This window comes from Neofelis nebulosa, chromosome 2, assembly GCF_028018385.1.
Source record: "Neofelis nebulosa isolate mNeoNeb1 chromosome 2, mNeoNeb1.pri, whole genome shotgun sequence".
NCBI lineage: Eukaryota > Metazoa > Chordata > Mammalia > Carnivora > Felidae > Neofelis > Neofelis nebulosa.
This window is the reverse complement of record NC_080783.1, coordinates 63,801,319-63,824,904: the sequence shown is the minus strand read 5'-3', so window position 1 is coordinate 63,824,904 and position 23,586 is coordinate 63,801,319. Positions and strand designations below refer to the sequence as shown.

The 23,586-nt window shown below is 40.8% G+C and overlaps 1 protein-coding gene across 3 annotated transcripts in view; it reads right to left on the bottom strand.

The window, feature by feature from the left end:
* The window catches only part of LRP2 (LDL receptor related protein 2), a 199,159-nt gene that overhangs the window by 32,292 nt on the left and 143,281 nt on the right, over positions 1 to 23,586 (bottom strand). For all 3 annotated transcript variants that reach the window (XM_058714866.1, XM_058714867.1, XM_058714868.1), the window contains 16 exons: positions 23,200 to 23,331; positions 20,884 to 21,085; positions 17,138 to 17,433; positions 15,545 to 16,061; positions 14,039 to 14,191; positions 13,344 to 13,514; positions 11,629 to 11,852; positions 9,558 to 9,735; positions 8,395 to 8,591; positions 7,228 to 7,473; positions 6,476 to 6,598; positions 5,359 to 5,478; positions 3,995 to 4,111; positions 3,169 to 3,285; positions 2,152 to 2,289; positions 87 to 209 (listed from right to left, as the gene is read on the bottom strand). In XM_058714866.1, the coding sequence (XP_058570849.1) occupies positions 87 to 209; positions 2,152 to 2,289; positions 3,169 to 3,285; positions 3,995 to 4,111; positions 5,359 to 5,478; positions 6,476 to 6,598; positions 7,228 to 7,473; positions 8,395 to 8,591; positions 9,558 to 9,735; positions 11,629 to 11,852; positions 13,344 to 13,514; positions 14,039 to 14,191; positions 15,545 to 16,061; positions 17,138 to 17,433; positions 20,884 to 21,085; positions 23,200 to 23,331 (3,054 nt within the window). The remainder of the gene's footprint in view (positions 1 to 86; positions 210 to 2,151; positions 2,290 to 3,168; positions 3,286 to 3,994; positions 4,112 to 5,358; positions 5,479 to 6,475; positions 6,599 to 7,227; positions 7,474 to 8,394; positions 8,592 to 9,557; positions 9,736 to 11,628; positions 11,853 to 13,343; positions 13,515 to 14,038; positions 14,192 to 15,544; positions 16,062 to 17,137; positions 17,434 to 20,883; positions 21,086 to 23,199; positions 23,332 to 23,586) is intronic.

The following is a 23,586-nucleotide window of genomic DNA, read 5'->3' as shown; positions in this document are numbered from 1 at the left end:
GAACTGAAATCCAAGAGGTACATTTTGCAAACTGCAGATAATTTGGGGCCCTTCGTCTTTCCTTCTTCTTTTTCACTTTTGCTTACACTGCTCCTCTTTCTCATCACTCCCATCTCCACAATCATCCACATGGTTGCACAGCTCGTGCTTATAAATGCAGCGATTGTTGTCACATCGGAACCGGTATGGTGAATCACAGGAAACATCCACTGAGAAAGGAAAGATGGCAAAACAAAAGTACACGTTAAGAGTAGAACGGGTCAGTATCTAAAATGCTCCCCGGCCAGCAACAGTCTGGCTTCATTCATCCATTCATTTGTTCATCCAATTAACCAACTGACAAATACATCTTGACTATCTAGTACACGCATTGTATCTAGGAACCAGATACAATGCCAAACAAGAAAGACACAGTCCTGGGGTGCCTGGGTGGCTCAGTCGGTTAAGCGTCTCTGACTCTGATTTCAGCTCAGGTCATGATCTGGTAGTTTTTGAGTTTGAGCCCCTCATCGGGCTCTGCACTGGCAGTGTGGAACCTGCTTGGCATTCTTTCTTCCTCCTCTCTCTCTGTCCCTCCCTCAGTTGCTCATTCTCTCTCTCTCTCTCTCTCAGATGAATAAATAAATTTTAAAAAGAAAGAAAGCCACAATGCTTGTCCTTGTGAGCCAGAAACTAGATGTGCTATGATAGCATCTACTGGCGAGACCTGATCCAGGTCCAGGGGAGGAGGGATAAGAAGAGGCTTCACTTGGGAAGGCTCTGAGTGGGGAAAGAGCATGGCAGGTGTTTGGGCCTGAATCAAAATCTCTGTAGCTGGAGCATGGAATGAGGGGGACAATGACAGCCATGAAGCTGGAGAGGCTGGCAGGACCCTACACAAGCTCTTACCCTAATAGCAAGGAGGCCACTGTTTGTCCCTCTGACTGCAGTTGTCATTGACTCTCTAGAGCATGAAGTTTCCCACCATGACAGACTTTCCTTCCTGAATTCCCTCACCTCTCTTACATTAAAGTTGCTATTTCACATTTGAACCCTGTCTCATTTTGTTGAATTAGACTTCTTGCTGATGCTTGTGCACCTGTGAGGAACCCAAAGGCAGAACCCAGGTTCCTTACTTGTTTGGTACAGGGGCATGGTCCTCCATGCATTTACCTGGAATTGGGTAAACTCAACACACATATGTGTTCTTCTTCTACATGGAAGGCTTTGGCTGTTTTATTTTCCTTCTGCTTTTGCACCACACACAGGAGCAGAAGGAGAAACTTGTAATAAGGTTGGTTGGCGGGGGGCGGGGGGAGGGAGGGGAGTCAGATCCAAGAGCTGATTCTTCGAAGTGTTGTTAATATTTATTTTTTCAAGTTCATTTATTTTTGAGAAGGAGAGAGAGAGAGAGAGAGAGAGAGAGAGAGACCAGTGCAAGCAGGGGAGGGGAAGAGAGGGAATCCCAATCAGGCTCTGCAATGCCAGCACAGAGCCTGATTGGGGGGGTGGGGGGGGGGGGGTTGATCCCACAAACCATGAGATCATGATCTGAGCCAAAATCAAAAGTCAGATAGTCAACTGACTGAGCCACCCAGGGGCACTGGAATTATTGTTAATAGAACTGTTGCAGAAATACTTTGCTGTGAATGACAGGTGCAACACTATAAAACAGTGTTGGTTACTTTTTCATGTGGCTATGTCTATGCCTCTCCAAGATTTAATTTTAGTAGCTGTGGGCACTTGATCTTACAGAGGGAGCAACTTCCTAAGGACTTCTTTGAAAGTTACACATACTTAAGATATTTTTCAAGATCCATTAAGTTAAAGCAAAACAAAACATGCTCAGTTCCTAACAAGAAAAGAGGTAGCAAGAAAAATGTTGAGATGCCACTGTGAAAATATAATGCATCCTAATCAAATTTCTCTGAAGGGAAGGAAATATTCTGACATGGCATTTTTGTCAAATCCTTGGGCTAAAAATGAATAGTGATGAATGTTTCCAACACAGATATAAGGCAAAAGACCAAGTACAATCACAGTGATGCCACTCATGCATCCAGTATTCAAAAATTGTCCAACTGCTCTCTGGTATCACATGCTCCACATAAGAAACTCTGAGATTTTGCCAGATAACACCACTCCCATACCCGCCCTTTCTCTGCCTCTTACAGCACAGGTGAAGTTCTTCGTCAGAACCATCTCCACAGTCATTATCACCATCACATTTCCAAGATGACCTGATACAAACATGATTTTTACATTCGAACATAGTAGCCGAGCAATATGCACCATTGGGGAAGCGAGTGGCTGTGGGTGGGGAGGAGACAAATTCAAATTATTAGAAAAAGTACTAGTTTTGAAAAGTTAGCTTCTATTTCTCCTTTAGCCCTTTCCATTATAGCCTGCTCTTCCTTATTCATCAAGATGTTCTGTTGCCTGTCTGAAACCATGAGGGAATAATGAGGGAATACTTCTTAAGGACAGTTGTCCAATCCCAGTTTTCAAAGACGTGAGTCATTCTGTGGATAGCACTGGACTTCTTCTTTAGAGGCAAAGGCCACTCTTCAGCTGTGTCAGTACTGGCTTTACCCATCACCCATTTATACAGTTTCTTTGAAACCAGGTTTCAAGATGTGGCAACCACATCAATAATATCCATCACAGACAATCAACAACAATGAATATACATTCAGTGATTCATAAAAACTAAAATGTGAATAATCACATTGGCTTTCATTTTAAAGAACTTTTTTATGCCATCATGCACTTTAGAAAAATGTTAGTGCTATAAATTCAGAATGCTCTACTACCCAATCCAAGTTCTTTATATCCATCTATTCATTGCTCAAATATTCTTGTTTACCTGTGTTTTTTTCCAATTAATGATTTGTATCGTAGTTAATAATGTGTAACTATTTTTCTTAGTACAGATATTTACTATATTTTCTATTTAAAATATTGTTAATGAAATGCACTTGAATAACTATTATGAACTATTGGATACAGTGACTCAAATCCCAAGTGAACTGATAATTATCAGTGAATGCATTGATAGATAATCAATGAATGCATAGAAAATCCCTATGGCTTTCTCATCTAAGAAGTGGTGGCTGATGGAGAGGTAGGTTCTACTAGGCCATATGTGTTCATTTCAGATAAACAGCACCACAGGTGCCTAGAACTTACGACAGGTGGCTTCATCAGAGGCATCCAGACAATCAGCGGTTCCGTCACATTTTGATTGTTCAGGCACACAGTGTCCACTCTGACACTGAAAATATCCAGGTTGGCAGGTCTTCAACTCTGAAGAGAAAAGACTGTCATTCCAGAAGGCCTTGTCATTCTCAGCCAGGTCCATGGAATATAGTAAGTACTTCATCACATTACTATCCAAACTTTGTGACTGGCTCACGGCAAATGCACAACTTGTGGTTAGCAAATGAATAAACTCTCAAAAAATACACTTTCCCCACTCAACAACCTATCTCTCCTCTATTAAATAATCTCCAGCTTTCTCTCACAAATCGGAATCCCCAGACCCAACCCTTAATGAGTAAAGAGCTATAAAAAAATCACTTGGGGTTTATGATTCCTATTCTAATCCTCTGGCCCCTATACCAGGGAACTACAGTAATACATCCCTGAGGGCCACTTTCTGGGGAGCAGTAGGAAAAAATTAATGTATTTGTTGTTGTCATTTATAAGGACAATGCAGACTAAAGTCTGCTCCTAGGAAATGTTTAAGTTAAAATGAGATTTTTAAAAATCTCTTGCCATTTCCCCCTTGTATTAATCAAGACTGCTGTAAGTTAAGAATAAAAGCATAGAAAATACAGAACAGAAGGTACTGTGTTATGCTAAGGTTTATATATAACACAAATTACCAAAAAAAAAAAATTGTTTTACCCTGAAAAAACATATAAAGTCGCATTTGAAGTCCCTACTTCTGTCAACAATGCTGACCCTACTACAACCACCCCTGGTAAGCCTCTCAAAGCGCTCTGACAGTTACCACAGTCTCGTTCATCTGAGTTGTCTCCACAGTCGTTGGTATGGTCACAGACCCAACGAGAGGGGATGCAGCTTTGATCATCACAACGAAATTCACTTTCTGAGCACTCCCGGGGGACTGAAAAGGAAAGCCACACAGCCATCAGTGAGGACCAGGAATCACACACAGAAGACAGACTTGTGAGTTGGCCTGAATACCCTCAGTGTGCGAGGCACTCCGGTGTCCCAAGTCCTAGCAATTTGCTTGGGCTGGCCGACTGTCTGCCCTCCAAAATGAGACCTTCTAACTCAATTTTAAGAATATAAAGAATGACCTTTATTAAGAGGTTTGTCCAAATATGATTTAATCTCAAGATAATTGTTGATTTCATGACAGTCTAGATAACCTCCAATAGAATTAAACATGAACTTTCTCAAATTTAAAATTCCAGTGGATCACACTTTCATGTAAGAAGTTTTTAGCCAATTAATATTTGCAGGTGCAATCAGCATTCTGATTCTCTCAATTGCCCATGGCAAACGGTGATCACTTCTTATTTCCAAAAGGTGACCAAAGTTACAATATATTCCATATTACAATTCACCTGGCTGGCTCAGTCAGCAGAGCATATGACTCTTGATCTCAGGGTTGTGAGTTCACGCCCCAAACTGAGTGTGAGGCTAACTTAAAAAAAAAGAATGCATTCCGTATTAGTCGATCTGAAATTGACATGTATATCATGAATCACTAATAATACGTTCAGGGCAGGGTCTCAAAGTTGTTTTCAGAATGCATCCAGTTATTCAAGACTGACTATCTAGTTTGATATGATCCAGACCTTTGGATTCCTTTTCTTGACCTCCCTATCCAATTCTTTGTAGTTAGCACCTTCATTGGGAGAGAGGAACTAAAACCTGACCAGTCATTTAACCATTAGCCTTCAAGATCTCTTTCCTCTGCTATTAAGGCCATTTTGGGGCAAGTGCTTAAGAAGCAAAGTCTTTGGGTTAGCACCTTTCCTTCCTTAACTTCTCTTCGTTCTGATTTTTTTTCTTTCTATTCTATTTATCTTGTTATATTTGTTCTTGATTTATTATAAGTCACCTCAAGTTCTTTGTAGAAAAAGTTAGATATAAATAAGTTTAACAAGCAAAAAACATACTTGGGTAAACATCCTTCTCCCCAAAATTTCATTATAAGCATCTTAAAAGGAGATGTTTATGTCTTTATCCAAAGAAAAAGTAGAAATGTAGCAGTCAGCAGAAAGCAAAAGGTCAGGTCATTGTCATCCTACCCATCAAGGAAGAATGGCATAGACAACTGAGTTATGGACAAAAAGAACAAGCATCACAGCTCTAGTGGCACACAAAACCCTGAACACTCACCGCAGTTTTCCTCATCTGAGTTATCTCCACAGTCATTGTGCCCGTCACATTTCCAGCGAAGAGGGATGCAGTGGTGGTTATTACAGCGGAATTCTCCCAAAGGTTTGCACGTCCTCTCCTCTACAAAGCATAGTCATTGCCAAGATTTCAGAAGCCAAAGGTCAAGAAATGCCAAGGTAGTGCTGGCTTTCTTGCGAGACAATCTGAGAATTATGCTACCATAGACTCAAAGTTCCCAGAGAGGAACACCAGCAACATGTACTATCAATATCCCTCTTTTGGCTAACCTGAACCTATCCTACTTAAACTTGAAACTGCTACAAATTAGATTCATTCTCTTTCATAGAAACTGCTCAAAAAATGAACTGGTATCTGGCTTGTAAATTTGCAACAAAGGCCTGGAAAGGAAGATTAAGTGATGCCACGAGCTAATAGAACATTTCCATCTCATTGCCTTTAGTTGATTAAATTCAGTGTTATTAAATTCGGTGTTAAAATAACCTGTTATCTTCCTTACTCTCTTCCAACTAAGCCTGGCATATACACTCACAGACATTCGGGTTTCAAGTGAAAAGTATATGGCTAACCTTGACAGATTCTATTAATTCATTGGGCCTTTTGCCCCTAAGTTCTGTCAATGTTGCTGGGGTGACTTCAGCTTTCTAATAGATGGTATGGACAGAGAGACATTCAGAATATGAAAATCTTCAGACAAGAAATACTCTGATGATGAATCATTTTTTTAGAGACAGATACCACATCTTTTCTGTACCATCCTTCCATCAATTTTAATCAATCTATAGAATTAGACAATTTAAACTTGTCAAGTGTGAATAAGGATGTCACATTTAGGATAAATTATATAAGTTCCTGATATCTTAACATCTTGCCCAATTACAACATCCTTTGGGATGGGATTTCATTTAAGATGATATACATTAAACTCCCCCCATTATCTGATAAAATGCTACAAAAATGTGCCATGTTATCAGAAGGCGCTGTTCCAGAGCTAAACAGACGAACAATAATGACACGGGAAATGCACTCTCATCTCCTAGATGGCACCTGACACTAGGTTTTCTTGCTTTCCCCCCACAACCCCTGCAGCCCCTCCTACCACAGCCTTGCTCATCACTGTTGTCCCTGCAGTCATCAAAACCATTGCACACAGCCCACTGTGGGACACAGCGGTAGTTCGTCCTACAGCTGAATTCTGTATGGTTGTCACAGCGATGGCTCACTGAAAAGAGAGGAAATAGCAAAGTCAGAACTGAAGTCTCAGTCCTGCATGAAAACAGCACCAGAAGATACCTCCCCATTGTCATATTAAGGAGTAACAATTATCATGTTACCAACTGGATTAATTCTGGCAACATGTGTCTGTTTTAGGTGTGATCTATTTACCAAGAACAGAAAGTGTCTTAAGTTTCCTCACTATCCCAGTATCACTCATTTGTGTTACAGGATAACTATGGGGGCTGGGGTGGGGGAGAACCAGGCTTGAAGCAAAAAGAAACCTGGGTGTCAGATCTACCACGAAATACAAATGTGATCATCCACTTAATGTGAACCTCAGTTTCCTCATCTGTAAAATGGGAATTGGTAATACATTCCCTACCTCACAGGGTTGCCCTAAGGCTCAAATGAGAAAGCACTAAACATACAAAATATTCTGGGTAGTAAGATATTCGGGGTCTCGAGAGGAGGAATCAGACACTTTCAAAACTGGGTCTGGTTCCACCTGCAAGCCATACTTGGTGCCATACAGTGCCAGAGTTAGCAGGGAGAGCCAACGGGAAGTGTGCCATGGGGCCAAAGCAGGGGCCCCTTGGTTTCCTGATCCGGGTCATGCATGTCCCTCCCACTTACTGCATTCTGACACCGGCTCATCCGAGTAGTCTCCACAGTCATTGTCCACATCACACTTCCAGCCTTGAGGGATGCAGTGGTTATTGGCACACTTAAAATAGCCTGGCTGGCAGATCCTGCTGGCACAGTTGTAAACATCTTCATCTGAGTTATCCCCGCAGTCGTTCTCTGAGTCACACCGCCAGGCTTCTGGGATGCAACGTTTGTTGGCACACTGCCATTCGTTGGACTCGCAGCGGTGATGCTCTGCAAGCAGGGGCATTGCGTTGCAAGGTGTCAGGAAAAGAAGCTCCTAATTTATGCTGATGGATCTTGGAGAGCCTGATCACAATTTCTTTTCAGAGGACTCATGTCCTAATGCGCTTATTGTCAACCAGCACAACTACATAGTTACTCTTTTGACTATGACCATCTCCTATATTCATAAATATCTTTCTCTTGCATGCAGAATTAGGGGTTCAAGACTACTCTCTGATGGCATACTAAATTCACCCTCTCCTCTCCCTGTTCTCCTAACGGACAACGTGTTTCAAACTTCACGTTTGTTGTTATTAATGTGTTGTTTTTCGTTTGGAGGGTTTCCTTCTTGGCTTTTAAAAATGAAAACACAAATAAATATTACACACGAGTGTCCTTGTTTAAAATGAGAGTGGGAAACCCTCATTTCGCCCTCAATGTTAGCGCCCCAGGAGGATTCTATGCAGAGCACATGGTAAAGAATCACTGAATGCAGATGACATACGACCTACCTCAACTGTTTGCCCTATAAAGACCTTACTTTATAAAAATATAGTACGGACGCGACATTTCTTCTAGGACGGTGGACTCGTTTTTGGGTTACGGCATGCAGAAGATCCCCACAGAATCACAATCGCACACAATCTGCTATAGAAATGGGCAAAGAGGGGCGCCTGGGTGGCTTGGTCGGTTAAGCGTCTGACTTCAGCTCAGGTCATGATCTCACGGTCCGTGAGTTCGAGCCCCGCGTCTGGCTCTGTGCTGACAGCTCAGAGCCTGGAGCCTGTTTCAGATTCTGTGTCTCCCTCTCTCTCTGCCCCTCCCCTGTTCATGCTCTGTCTCTCTCTGTCTCAAAAATAAATAAACGTTAAAAAAAAATTGAAAAAAAAAAAGAAATGGGCAAAGAAGGCATAAAGCAATTCAACACACCACAAAGAATCTGGTCTTCATCAGAGCCATCAGGGCAATCTTGGTGAGCGTTGCACAGGAAGTGCGAGCTGGTACAGTTGCCATCCTTGCACTGGAACTGGCCTAATGGGCAGTAGCGCTGTGGGCAAAGGACTGGTTCATCAGAGCCATCCGAGCAGTCTCTCTGTCCATCACATTTCCACCAGATAGGAATACACCTGACAGACAAAACGCAGCACTTCTCTTAGCAAAACACTTGGTAGGAGAGGCTATCCAGAGAGAAGATGTCAAACCTGAATCCCAGGTGATAATACACAGGACTATTTTACTGTGGTGTATTTTCAGAGGAAATATAACTAACTAGATAAGATGGAACAGGTTGGTTTAGACTCAAATGCATGCTGGAAAAAATGCTTTGACCTAACGATTGAATTCCTGCCACAGAAGACAGTGGAGTGTGTGTTTGGGGTTGTGATTCTGGTAGCAGGAATTGGTTGGCAATATCTGCTGGGGTGACATAAAAGGCATACAGGTATTGGTTGGAAAGGTAGAGGGCACTTACATTTATTGACAGCCTAGGTCAAGATAGGCATATGCTAGATCCTTAATCTAAGGTATTTTACTTAAGCAGACTAATCGGCATTGAATCTTACATGCCATGATCTGAATTAACACCTCCCCCTGACTCAGTCATCAGTGGCCTACAGCCATTGTTAGGGAAATAACCTGTGGGCATGTTTTGTAACAGACACAAATGATCAAAAATGGATTTAAATGTATAATCCTGGATCCTCTGGCATAGTTAACTAAGAAGCTAGGCCAGTATATGAGTGGGAAAGAAAGAAATTCTACAACTCTTGAGGACTATTTTTCAGTGTGCACATATACAGTCTTGGGCCTGACACCTAGAACAATTTATTAGAAATAAAAAACACAGCTTGCTTTCTCTCTAAAATATAAATACTTGCATATGTAGGTATGACCTTTTGGTCAATAAATAGCTTCTATTCATGGGAGATATTATCTGAACTTGGAGACAGAGAGTCTTGGTGCATTCCGAATGAACCACATTAATTACCCAAAATCTGAGTTTATTAGGAAATTCCCATCCTTTGGACCCTCGAAGTTCAATGGGTGTCCACAGGAATGGAGAGGCAGTGGGGTGAGGTAAGAGAGAGCCTTACTTTTCATTGTTAGCACACAGGAATTGGGTGCTAGAGCACTTGGGCAGGCAGAAGTTGAGGTCACCCATATGGATGGTTCGGAAGTCATCTGGACACTCACAGGTGAATCCATTTCCTCCTGCTGTGATGAGGCAAAGATGAGAACAGCCACCATTGTTGGCCCCACAGGGATTGCTCACTAGTGAAAGAAGGAAAATATATGTTCATTCATTTAAAATATCAAGCACAGGTGAGCTGACTGCTCACCTAATCAAACTAGTCACCTCTGATAAGAAAAATCATTATCCCAGTTACATGCTTTTTCCAAAAATTCATAAATAGGACAGATGGTAGAACTGTGTAAGCAATGCTATGCTTTGAGAAAACTGATCTATGTGCTACCAGAAGTAAGGCATACCCACTGGTGTTTAGGACTAGAAAATATGTGTTTCTCAAAGTCTTTGGAGATCAGGTGGGGAACTTAGCTTAAGTTCATGTGCCCAGAACCTAACAGTTTTAATTTCTAGCAGATGCTAGAAATTTTTCTTTCATTCTGAGAATATGGGCAATAGAAGTATGGCCAAGAATGAAGCGAACAGGTAAACTGTGCAGTAGCACCTTTACTAATTTTCTGGGTCATCACTTGGAGGTAAAGATTAATTTGAACTTATATTTTATTATTAAGTAAATTCTATCCCCAACATGGGGCTCACACACAAGACTCCAAGAGCAAGAGTCTGTGCCCTACCAACTAATACAGCCAGGTGCCCCTAATTTGAACTTCTGTTTAAATAATATCAAAAGTATTTACTTCCGGGGGGTGGGAGGACCTGAATATCCTTATTTTGCCAATTCTCATTTTTCCTTACTTATAAGTTTATCATGTTTTAACAAAACACCACAACAAAGCAGGCCCACAAAATCCATTCTATCCCCAAAGCATATTCCAGAACTTTGGTAGATTATCTTTAAATTATACAATGGTTTTAACTACATGATGAGGAATATTAGTTCAAAAGAAAAAATTTTCCCTAACTTATGAGACACTGTGTTGCCCTTAACATTATTACCTTCCAGATGACAAGCATAACATATGTTTAACACATAAAATGTCATACACAAATAGACATTTAATAAATGATGTTTTATAATTATTGTAATTTTCTTTTTAAACATTTCCTTTAAATCAATCATTTAATAGATTGGTATTATGGAATGACTATTTATTGTGGTGAACATAGGAAATGCCCTTATTTTTCAAAGGTGCTTTCTTAAGTATTTAGGGGTGAAATGTCATGATATTTTTAACCCACTTTAAAATACTTCAGTCCTCTCACCAAATACTTCAGCTCAGTAACTACAGCAACATAACAATTGTTAATTCTTATTAAAAACAAAAGCCCAGAATAAACCAGATGTTAAGAAAAAAAAAGTTATATACCACTATCAACAATAGCCAAACTATGGAAAGAGACCAAATGTCCATCAACTGATAAATGGATAAAGAAGAAGCGGTATGTTAATACAATGGAATATTACTCGGCAATGAAAAGAATGAAATCTTGCCATTTGCAACAAGGTGGATGGAACTGGAGAGTATTATGCTAAGCAAAATAAGTCAGAGAAACACAGACATCATATGATTTCACTCATGTGCAGAATTTGAGAAACACAACAGATGAACATAGGGAAAGGAAAAGAAAAATAAGATGAAAACAGAGAGGGAAACAAACCATAAGAGACTCTTAAAGACAGAGAAGAAACTGAGGGTTGGAGGGGAGGTGGGTGGGAGAATGGGCTAAATGGGTGATTGGCTTTAAGGAGGACACCCGTTGGGATGAGCACTGGGTGTTATATGTAAGTGATGAAACACTAGGTTCTACTTCTGAAGCCAAGACTATACTGTATGTTAACTAACTTGAATTTAAATTAAAAAAAAAAAAAGTTATAAGCAGCCTTTCCCATATGCTTTGCAGGAAACACTAACAAGTGATGTCATTCTCTTTATAGATTATGTTTATGCTTAAAGAAATAAGAATGGCATGCACAGAAACTAAAGCAACTGGGCCAGGCTTCTCAGTCACGTACTCACCAACTGGCTGCCTGTATGGATGATACACGTGGATGTCAAACGGTTTATGTGTTGTGTTCACCAGGACAGTCCTATCTGATCCGTCATATTTGTTTCCCTTTTCAACTGTCCTTGTATTCCAATCTGTCCAATAAATAATGTCTTCAAAAATGGTAATAGCAAAGGGGTGAGAGAGTGTCCCGTCATACACGGTGTGTCGATGGCGGCCCTCCAAATCAGAATACCTAGGGTGGGAGGAAGAGTCACTTAATGAAGCTAACTCCTTTCTTCTAATAGCTTTAGGGATAGATGAACTGAAAAATCAATTAATAAAATTCTACCTTCTAGTGGTAACTGAAGCCCACTCAGATCCTCCCCGAAACTCTTAGACTCTAATTAAACAAAAACCAAACTTAAAACATATTTTAGCTGAACACAAGATGTAAAAATTGAAAGAGCCATGCTTAAAAAATAGGAATAGCCACAGGAGTTCAACAATCCCTAAATCCTAACCATGGTTGCTTTGCTACAGATGCAGCTGGTTCAGCTCTTATAGGCTTATAACCTCTTACATTAATGTTCTCCATTCAACATCCTTTTGATATCCTGGGATGGACACAATTTTTGTTTCCTAAGTCACTGGAAGAAATCAGAGGATAGCAATATAAAGCTGGGATTTTGCCTTTTCACGAACATTTCTGAGGAGAAGCTGTCCTTAAGAGACAGCGAGGTTCTCAGTGTCACCTGCAAGGAATATACTAACTGAGTGAAAGTATAGGCCTGAAGCCTTCACTTTGCATACCCTGGCAGCACATTTATTATGAATCATTCCTTGGGCACTATTGATGAGTACTTTTCCAGACAAATAAAATTCCAGAGGAGGTTTTCTGATTTCAAGATATCACAGAGCATCTATGGCCAGATTTCCAGGTCCTTCCAGTTCTATTGCCTTGCTCATTGCTATGAGTCTATGTCAAAATACTGGTATCAATTTTAGAGTAGACCCTAAAACTCAAATGGGAAGTGGAACGAGCTAGCAGCTAAGAAATTTGATGTTAGACATACAATATTAAAAATATCTCCAAAACGTGATAACTTATGGTAACTTACAGGAAAACTTCAAGACCTTCTTGACCAATGTTATATGTCTCAATTTTCAAAACAAAAAGGTTAGGGGTGCCTGGGTGGCTCAGTTGGTTAAGCGTCTTATTTCAACTCAGGTCATGATCTCACGGTTCGTGAATTTGAGCCCCACATCAGGTTCTGCACTGACAGCTCAGAGCCTGGAGACTGCTTCAGATTCTGTGTCTCCCTCTCTCTCTCTGCCCCTCCCCAACTCGGGCACGTGCGTGCACTCTCTCTCTCTCTCAAAAATAAACATTAAATTAAAAAGAAAACAGGTTAAAAAAGGGATAAGAAAATTAAGACGAGTTGAGCACCAAGCTGTCTATAATAAGGGAGAGTTTACTACCTCCATTTCCTAGATGAAAAAGCAATAAGAAATGAAAGCACCAGGACAAAAACCTAATCTATCTGGCTTCAATCTTCACATTCTTTCTACTATACCATAACCACAGAGCTCAGTGAATTGCCTATAGGCAGTTTTGTTTAGAAATGACTTCCAAGTGACTTCTAACACACAGGCAGTTAGAAGCTGCCTGGGAATAACACACTGGCAACAGAAGCCCTGGAATAAACAGTTGCCCAGTTTACTTTATCCTTTTTTCTGTACGTACTCAATGTAACCCAGGTGGGCATCTGCCCAATAGAGTAGATCGTTGGTGTAGTCAATGGTGATGCCATTGGGCCACTCTATCTTGGTAGAAATAATCACAGACTTATTCACTCCATCCATGCCTACTCTCCCAATGTATGCTCGGTGAGCCCAGTCTGCCCAGTAGACATGCCTGTTGGAGAAAACACAAAGGGTCAGTCCTTGAAGCCGAAAGAAGTCAGTAGCCAAAAGACATAGCTTTTCTCCAAATAGAGACATAGAACTGACATGCTACAGAGTCTCTCAGAAAGGAAAGAGAACTAACAGAAAACAATCTTTAAAAAGGATGATGTATAGGAAATGCTCAAGAATGAACATGATTAACTGGGGATTTCAGTGGGTTTCACATGAAGAGTTCAGTAGAGGTGGTGTTTTGGTTTTTTGTTTTTTTTTTAACCTCAATTTTCTCTGCATGCAGCCAAAACAGGTGACTTGAAAAGTGAAATGGTATGTCATAGCAAACAGAACAATTGATGAATATCATTTGAGTATGCCATGCTTCTACCCATTATAACTAAACCATTTACCAGTTAAGAAAAGCAGAAGACAAATCCCAGCAAGATATTGGCCTTGAGATAAGTATGTGAACAGCCTTTTTGGTTACAGAGGCAGAATAAGGGCATGAGAGAAGAGCCCAAGATGACAGGGAGACAATACCCATATTGAGGGTGGAGGGCAATTCCTCTGGGATTTTCAAAGCAGAAGGTATTGTTGACATCCACACAGTGCTCGGCCAACTTGCGGCGGTATCGACCATCAAGGTCAGAGACAGAGAGGCAATTCAGGTAGGCATCCACCCAGTAGAGTTTTCTGAAATGAAAGGCCAGGAGTTACTGATAAAGCCATTTTTCTTGTTAAACAGTTTAGCTACCAAGTTTCCTATCCGTACTCTGGTGGAATCACAAAGACCGCTGCTAGAAGGCACTTTCCCCCAAGAAAACAGGGACAAGGAGAAACAGGACACTAACCTTCCTGCAATTAGGCAACAGAAGATTCAAGATTGTGAACTACAATTCCCACCTTAAAGAGATTGTCACATAGGGAATTCTGGGGCCACACCTCAAATAAGGATTTTGGCTTTACTTTCTTAATGCAGCATAGGGCATCCTTCTCAGGCAATGTAAAGGCTTAGAGGAGCAGGGTCACAGAAGGGAAAGCAATTAGTGTCATATGAGAGAGCCGAGGAAGCAGACTTGTCTAAGTGAATTATTGAGACCGCGCGAAGGAACTCTGAATTATGACAACCTTAAGATACAGAGAAACCTTACCCCTCCCTGGCCCTGTCAGACTAGGCTGACAAAATGAGTTGCTTATTCTGGGCAATCTTACTTAATCAAACTTAAGAACCTTCAGACACTTATTAGAATCTTTTAGAAACTTCTACCTCAAGGATATTTCAGTTCTAAATATATTGCTATTCAGTAAAATCCATTTATTTTCTATTCTTAATCTGTGGTCCTTAATCTACCATCAGCGTAGGTGAGGCTTTGAGGGATCTATGAACCTTCTAAAACCAATGCAAAGTTGTGCAAGTGTAAATGTTCTAAGTGCTTTTATCCAGCAAGAGGTTCACGACTTTCACCAGAGTCTTAAAGCAAAGGATTCAATGCCCCCTAGAATTTGAGGGTCATTTAAGATCTGATGGTCAGTTCCAACTGGAAGGAGAATGAGTGTCTCCTTGCAAGAGGGGACCCCTGTTCCAACCAACCTGGATGTTCAGACTATTTAACTATTAGCATGGCAGCATCCTTTTAAGGATGAGAATGAGGAAATGAGTATGCATAAATCTACAAGCATTGCCAGTTAATTCAGTTGGGTAAATCCTGATGAATGAAGTGTCCACAAGCTTGGATTCAATTCTCTACTAAGATAAAAACAGGGGCACCTGGGTGCCTTAGTCAGTTAAGCGTCCGACTCTTGGTTTCAGCTCAAGTTATGATCTCACGACTCCTGAGTTCAAGCCCCACATAGGGCTCGGAGCTGACAGTGCGGAGCCTGCTTGGGAATCTGTCTCCCTCTCTCCCTCTGCCCCTCCCCTGTTCACTCTGTTTTTCTGTCTCAAATAAACAGACAAACAAATATTTTTACAAAGCTGAAAACATTGCCTATAATATTTCTTAAAAGCCCTTTTAACTTTTAAAAAGCTCCTCCATGTTTTCTTACCTGGTAACCCAGTCTACGGCCAGACTTTCTGCAGCTGGTAGTTTGTGGTTTATGACTATCTCCCTGTTTGTCTTATTCAGAAACATTCTCTCAATGACTTTATTCTCTGCATCAATCCAATACAGTCTCTTTTCTACTCGGTCAAAATCCAATGCCACAGCATTGCCCAGTCCTTGCAAAATGAGGGAGTAAAAATGGCCATCTAGAGTTAGATTTCTCAAATAGTAACGGTTGCTAAAAATGAGATAGGGCTCGATGTTACTGTTCTGCCGACAGCTTTTTCCATCTGGTTCTCGGAGGTAGCCTGGGGCACACTTACAGATGTAAGAACCCATTACATTCTCACACTTCTGGCTACAGACAAAGGGCGTCTCCTTGCATTCATCAATATCATCACAACTCCGATTGTCAAACATAAGCTTGTAACCAGGACGGCAAGAACAATAGAAACTGGTGAGGGTGTCTGTGCAGTTTTGGTCACAGCCACTTAGTAAAGGGTCATTGCATTCGTTAACACCTGTAAGTAAAAGACAGGTATTAGAGAAGCTAAAATGTCCACCAAGGACCCACCATAATGGGTCAAGCTTCCCACTCGATGGCCCAATTCTTAATGAAACATGCTAAAGGAAGACAGACAATAAGGGCTTTCTAAAGGCCATAGATTATTCAAAAGTCACCATTTTTCAACTTCCTCCCCTACTTAATGCTTCACTGGTGGTTTGAACAACTAATATAACTAGTAAGATTAAGTTTGACTTCTAATCCTATACCTGCTACTCTCCTTGTAACTAATAATTTAAAAAGTAAAATGGCGGGAGAGAGGAGAAAGAAGAGCAAAAGGAAAGAGCCTGGCAGGTGTTATGCTGGTAAAACAGCATCTCGGGGAGGGGGGGCGGGTAGGTAGAGGAATGCTGTGATTTGTAGCATCTCCCATTTCCATGGTATGACTCTCTCACATGACCAATTCCAGGTCACCAGGGCGACATCACTGAACAGGGAGCTGGGAAAAGATGTAGCCATTTGGCTCTCATAAGATACGATGAGCCAGCCAGCAGCCTCCTAAGTGTACTTGTAGCTGGTCCTGTGACACATAGCCAAGCTCACCCAGAAACTACGCAGGGAAGATAACATGTTCCCGTTAATTCTATGTTTTATAAATGCTCAACTGGTTTACCTGGGGAGGTTAGAGTGAGAGGGGGTTTAAAACTCTCCCCTTCGGTCACCTGAGGATGAAAATGAATAGGCAAAGGAATCCTAGCAGAGGGACAGCTCAGGCAACAAGTCATTTCAAGGGTTCAAAGAGAATCAACACTGTTTGCCCTGTTTAACAATGCTGTTTAACTACCAATGGTATGAATTTGTTCATCTTCCATTCTCTGTAATAACTGCCCAACTGATGAATTAGCTGAACAATGTTTGTGTACTGACCTTATATACCAAGAAATCCTTGCGTTCTGATAGACAAGCAATAGTAATTTCCTAGTGATATACTATTTAGAGGACAGACTGGGAAGTCCCTGTGAGTCATAAAGGGTTGAGAATCCACATTCAGTCTCCCTGTTTTCCTTTTCCCAAAGCTTCTGCTATACTCACCACATCCTTTCTCATCACTGTTGTCTGAGCAGTCATCTAGGTGGTTGCAGACTTTTACCATATCGATGCAGTTCCCGTTGTTACACTTGAACTGATGAGGGGGGCACGTAGTCTCTGGAGTGTGGCACAAGTGCTCCTCCTCATCAGATCCATCTCTACAGTCATTTTCCCCATCACAGACTTCCTGCTTATAAATGCACAGCCCGTTCTGACAGGTAAACTCGCTCTCACTGCAAGTGGGGTACAAGCAGTCCCTCTCGTCACTGTAGTCACCACAGTCATTGCGCCGGTCACACCTGTGTAATGAGACCCAGTACCACACTTGGAAAGGTTGACAAGTCTCAACTATCACCTACTTGGGACTTTGCTTTCTTCTTCTACCTGAACATCAGGTGAACCATTTCAGTAACAAGACCACCCATGTCCTTAGTTCCCTTTCCCCCAGAGAGGGAACCCCACCAATCTCCAGCTCAAGAAGAATCTAATATTTAGCATTCCATATGATTTCCCCAGGTGCTGGTTGCTACCATTAGACATGTGGATCTAGAGATATTAAAAATAATCATATTCATTTTTAAGCAGTTGACTAATTAAACACAACTTTTATAGATTTGGTGTTCATAATATCTATTCATCAGATAATGATGACAACTTATGGGCACGGGAAATATCCTGCATAGCCATGTGATAGAAGTGGCCATACCCAAGTGAAAATATATTATAAATGATGAGATTATTATGTGTCCCCTAACATATCTTCCAGTTGCAGGAATGTTTTCATTGTCCTGTTCCTTCCATCTTTATTTATGATACCCTGCCACCTGTCATGAGATGTGAGTGGTCATGGTGACGGGAAGGAAGAAAAACTAAAAGTTAAGTATGGGCTGAGGGCAAAGGAACAAGGCATTTCCTATTATTGTCCGTGGACCTACCATTCCCAGGCATCACGAGGACAACATAGTTCCCTGAAATTCTGTGGGTCTCTCCTCAGAGGAGAGACTGGTCTCTCCTCTCTATATTACTTCAAAATCCCATGAAAGTTATGATTACTGATGAGGGTCTCGTTGACAGTAACAAAACATAAGTATAAAGGAATCATGAAATTCATAATAAAGGAATTCATAAGTATAAAGGAATCTTGAACAAGGATTGGTAAAGCTAATGTTTGATAGTTCATAAAAGGAGTTACCATGGAGGGCATAGGAGCTAGAGGCACAGTATTAAAAGATGTTAAGGTACCAAAGCTGAATGTGGTCAATTTTACAACTGATCTATGGTCAGGTCGCTAATCAGCAATGCCACCCACAAACCTAGGGCACTGGCAAAGTGACTCATAACAAAATGAGTGCATGTAACGGTAAAAAAAAAGCTGTGATCAGAGGAAGCTGGTTTAACCCCATTTGGTGTCCTGGGACCTATTTAACTCATTTCCAAATGATCTGAAACACCGATGCTGTCTATCCTCTAGTTTAGATCCAACTCTGAACTTAGAAAAGCAAATCACCAGGTTTTTGGACATCACAGCACATCAATATTCCAGAAAGCTGCTCACAACTCAGCCTCATCCAGGTTCTTCAGCAACATCATAATGAGCCAAGAAAAAAAAAATCAATAGGAAAACTGATCTCCTATATCACCATACAAAATGGGGGAACACACACTCTGCCAAGCAAGCAAAAGGATGCACATTAAGAGGGCTCTTAGTAGCCACTACTGGCAAAAAGAAGAGAACCCAAGTTTATGTTAGACTCTATCGCTCATGTGTCCAGATAAGAGTATTTGTCGTTGTTTGTTGTTGTTGCTCTGCCATAGCTCTTGGCTAAGCAATTCAGAAAGCTGAGGCAAAAACAAAAACAAAAACAAAAAACAACCACTTGGGAGGGAGAGCGGGAGAGAGAGGGAGGAAGAATGGGAGGAAGTAAGGAACAAAGAAAGGAAAAGATGCAATCAATAAAAATTTGGTAGGACAGGGGAAGTCAGCTGAAAGATCACAGTAGTAATGTAATGAGACAGAACTCAGAAAGTTCAGAAAGGAAGTAGAGAAATCTAGAATCTGACATAAAAAATTAAGATCTGATACAATTCTCTTCTGTAGCTCCTAAGGCTAGGTTTTCAGAATATATCTCAGACTGATGATACTAAATATTTACTGAATTCAGAAGAACAAACAGCAGAAGAGCATAAAAGAACTCTTGAGCAAATAAGGAGAAAATATATTACTCACTTTCATTTACAGAACACATCCATATCCATTAAATATAGACAAAGCATACTGAAACGCAATCTCACTACTAAAAGAGACAGCTCTGTCTCCTGAATGTCTTCAGGGTATCAATACGACCAGCTCTCAGCTGTGTCTACTTGGGCTTCGTCACTACCATTTTTTCGTCATCCTGCCAAGTCCCTGCTCCTTTTGCAGCATTCACAGAACGCAACTTGACCTTCTCTGGCTTCCTCAGGACTACCATCATGAACACACAGTTCCATACCACACTGGATTCCAGAAGTACTTCCGGGTACTGTTGAGGGCCTGCTTGCCCCAAAGCACATGGTTCCAGAAGCTCGGCTGCTCTAATCTTGCACCAGCATTGTGTATCTTTTCCATCTCCTTCCTTAGCAGACTGTAAGCTGACAGTTCCTGTTGCTATCCGTATGCATGTATGTCTTTTAACAGGCCTTGGCACATGCAACATCTTTTCTTAGCTCCAGTTCTATGTGTCCAAATGCCTGATACACATTTTCACCTCAGGAAGTCCCACGACATCAGACTTGCTGTCTACATAGAGCCAACTCCCTCCTGAACCCCCTCCTTTTGTTAATGTTCTTACTATTCCCCTAGTCCATCAGGATTGAAATCTACACATCATTTTTCTGCTCTACTTCCCTGTATATCCAAAAATTGGCCATGTGGGGATAGTGAGAAGGCGGGGCACCAAAAAAGTATAAACCTTTGGAATGGCCCATTTGGAGAAAGTGACAAGAAATCAAGCAACAGAATATTACAGGAGAGGTTTCCGATGCTGGCAGGCTGGGCACTGAATCTATTTGACCTGTAGTGCTCTTCAGATTTTAAATTTTGTTTCCAGCACTTAAAATCAGACTATTCCATATGAAAATCTATATTTCCAATTTCTCTAAAAACAGATCAGCACTCCCACACAATGTTGAACAGCGTTTGTATCTCTTAGCTAGAAGGTGTGTTCTCAGTTTACCTCACCTTCCTCTCCCCGCTGTTTCATTGGCTGTAAGTGCCAAGCTCCATTTATGATCATGTTTCTTTTGTTATTTTTCTTATAGCAGAGAAAAGAAAATGAGGAATTTCTTGTACCCATTCCTCTATTCCAAGTGGAAAACCAAGAGTGTCACCTACTTGTGGAAAGAATTTTCTTATATCAAGCCCACTTCATTAATCTCCCTGGCCCTCTATGCAAGGTCCACATTGTAACTTTCATGAGCCATAAACCCTTTTACCATCATGGGCCCCTTTCTCCATGAAAATATTAAAAATTGTACTTAATGATCACATTGGCACAAAGGCAAATATATTAATATTATATGTTAAAATACTTTATTTGATCTAAACTCTCATTTTTTTCCTTTGATTTTGAAAGAAATCCAAAAATTTTTATAAGCCACTAAAATTTCTATGGACCCTAGGCATTGTGGTCACTATGCCTAATGGATAAGCTACCCCTGCCCCTTTGGACATTTGAGGTTACTGAGAAATTTGTTAATCCCCAATTCACCTGTATGAGTGTGGGACACACCGTCCATTACTACAGGTGAAATCATTTCCAGAGCAAGATCTCCTTGTGCAATTTTGATGCTCATCAGAGCCATCAGTACAATCCGCATCACCATCACAGACCCAGGACTGGGGAATGCACTTCCTGGATGGAGGCACATTATTTGCACAGAGAAACTCAGAACTTGAGCAGCTGTGACTGTCTGAAACCAAAGCACACAAGAATCAGAAACCACATGACAACTCATTCTAGCAGTTGAATTCATTCTGAGCCATTATTTCTCTTGCTTTATGTTATTTAATAGCCTGAGGGATGAAAGCAAATGAGGGTAAAAACACATTGACAAATAGACAAATCACTATCATAATAAAAGATTATAATAAAAAAATACCTTCTAAATTCCATTTTAATTGCTCTGGACCTTGGATTTTTTTTTTTCAGAAGTAGGAAATAAATACCTCGCTTAGTTTTCCATATAATTGATCTAAAATCATGTATTTCTCTTGGAGCTTCAGAAAACTACTCCCATTTTGTTATCTTTACACCAAAAATGCCCTATACTTGATAACAATTTTTGGCTAACAAACTGTAATTACAAAAACACAACGTGAGGGGCGCCTCGGTGATTCAGTTGAGCATCGAACTCTTGAATTCATAGTTCATGAGATCGAGCCCCGCTTTGGGCTCAGCACTGACAGTGCAGAACCTGCTTGGTATTTGCTCTCTCCCTATCTCCCTCTCTCTGCCCCTCCCCCACACTCTGTCTCTCAAAATAAATACTTTAAAAAAAACACAATGCAGGATAGGTATTTTTATGCCAATTCTTCAGATAAAAAATAAAGTTCAAAGTGGTTAACCAGATGAGTCCAAGTCACAGACCTTTCTAAAGACCTAGGGCTTCAAACCTAGGTCTTTTTTTTTTTTCCTCCAAATTTAGCGCTTTTTCAACTACATTACAGCTACCACCTAAGTAGATTTAGGGTATATAGGAGAGAAATATGTCAACAAGAGTTTTCAGCAACCATGACAACTGTTAGGAAAAAGATGAGATGCTAATCATTAATGCCTGCAGAATAAAAGAACTGGTATTTTATCCAATTTCATTGTGGATGAATGGGAGACAAAAGGAGGGGGTGTCTTGCTGAGTGGAGCTGGGAGAAAAGTACATGCCACAGTCTGTTTGTGCAGCTGCCAACTCCCCATTTTAATGGACTGAGTACATGTGGAGCTATAGACAATCACCAAAGTCAATGACATAAGGGGTTACGATGAAACGCAAACATCAGCAAACCATTGTTTTTATCATTTTACCATGGAAAGATGCTCTTCTAAGACATCTTAGCTAAGAGTTCCATGCTCTGTTGGTAATGGGAGTTCTCTTATGAAATCCTGCCATTGGCAACCACATGGATGGAACCAGAGGGCATTATGCTAAGCAAAATTTCAGTCAGAGAGAGACAAATATTCTATGACTTCACTCATATGTGGAATTTAAGATACAAAACAGATGGACATAAGGGAAGGGGAGCAAAAATAATATAAAAGCAGGGAGGGGGACAAAATATAAGAGACTCTTTTTTTTTTAATTTTTTTTTAACATTTATTTATTTTTGAGACAGAAAGAGACAGAGCATGAGCAGGGGAGGGTCAGAGAGAGAGGGAGACACAGAATCCGAAACAGGCTCCAGGCTCTGAGCTGTCAGCCCAGAGCCTGATGCAGGGCTTGAACTCACAGACTGCGAGATCATGACCTAAGCCGAAGTCGGACGCTTAACCGACTGAGCCACCCAGGTGCCCCTATAAGAGACTCTTAAATGTAGAAAACAAACTGAGGGCTGCTGGAGGGGTTGTGGGTGGGGGGATGGGCTAAATGGGCAAGGGGCATTAAGGAAAACCCTTGTTGGGATGAGCACTGGATGTTATATGTAGGGGATGAATCACTGGAATCTACTCCTGAAATAATTATTGCACTATATGCTAACTTACTTGGATGTAACTTAAAAAATAAAAAAAATTAAATTTAAAAAAATTTTTAAAAAAAGATTGAGTTCTCTTTATCTGCTTCAGAAATGTAGGACATTATTTCTGTTAGCTAAATGCAAGAGAAAGAAAAAAATATTAAAATAATTTTTATCAGATTAAAGCATTGAAGTGGATGCTATCAAACAATTTCAGAGTGGAAAAAAATGGTAACATTTTACTAGTACACAACCAAAGAGGAATCTGCTGACAATCATACTCTCCAAAGACACAAAAACTAATCTCCCAACCTTCCATGGAATGTGACTCTGCAGAGGAATGAATGGTTTCACTTACCGCAGTGGTGCCTTTCATCCTCGTCACTCATGTCCCCACAGTCATTATCACCATCACAGATCCATTCTCTTCGTATGCACCTCCCACTGTCACACTTGAACTCATTACTTAAACATGTTGCTTCATGGTACTCTGAGAAAAGATATAAAACACTCTCAGGGGAAAAGTGGTCTGTAGTCCAAAAATCTTAACAGAAGCCTGCTATCCCACAGACTGTCTAAAAACCTGAAACAGAGCACTACCCAGCTGTGTACAGCTATGCTGGGTCTTCCAATGAGTGTTGTACCAATGACCAGTGTTCTGAGATTGAAGTACTTGACTGACAGTGCAAAGCTCTCATTATCTTTTGTTACCAGGATGAGACTCGATATTCCCTTTCAGGCATGA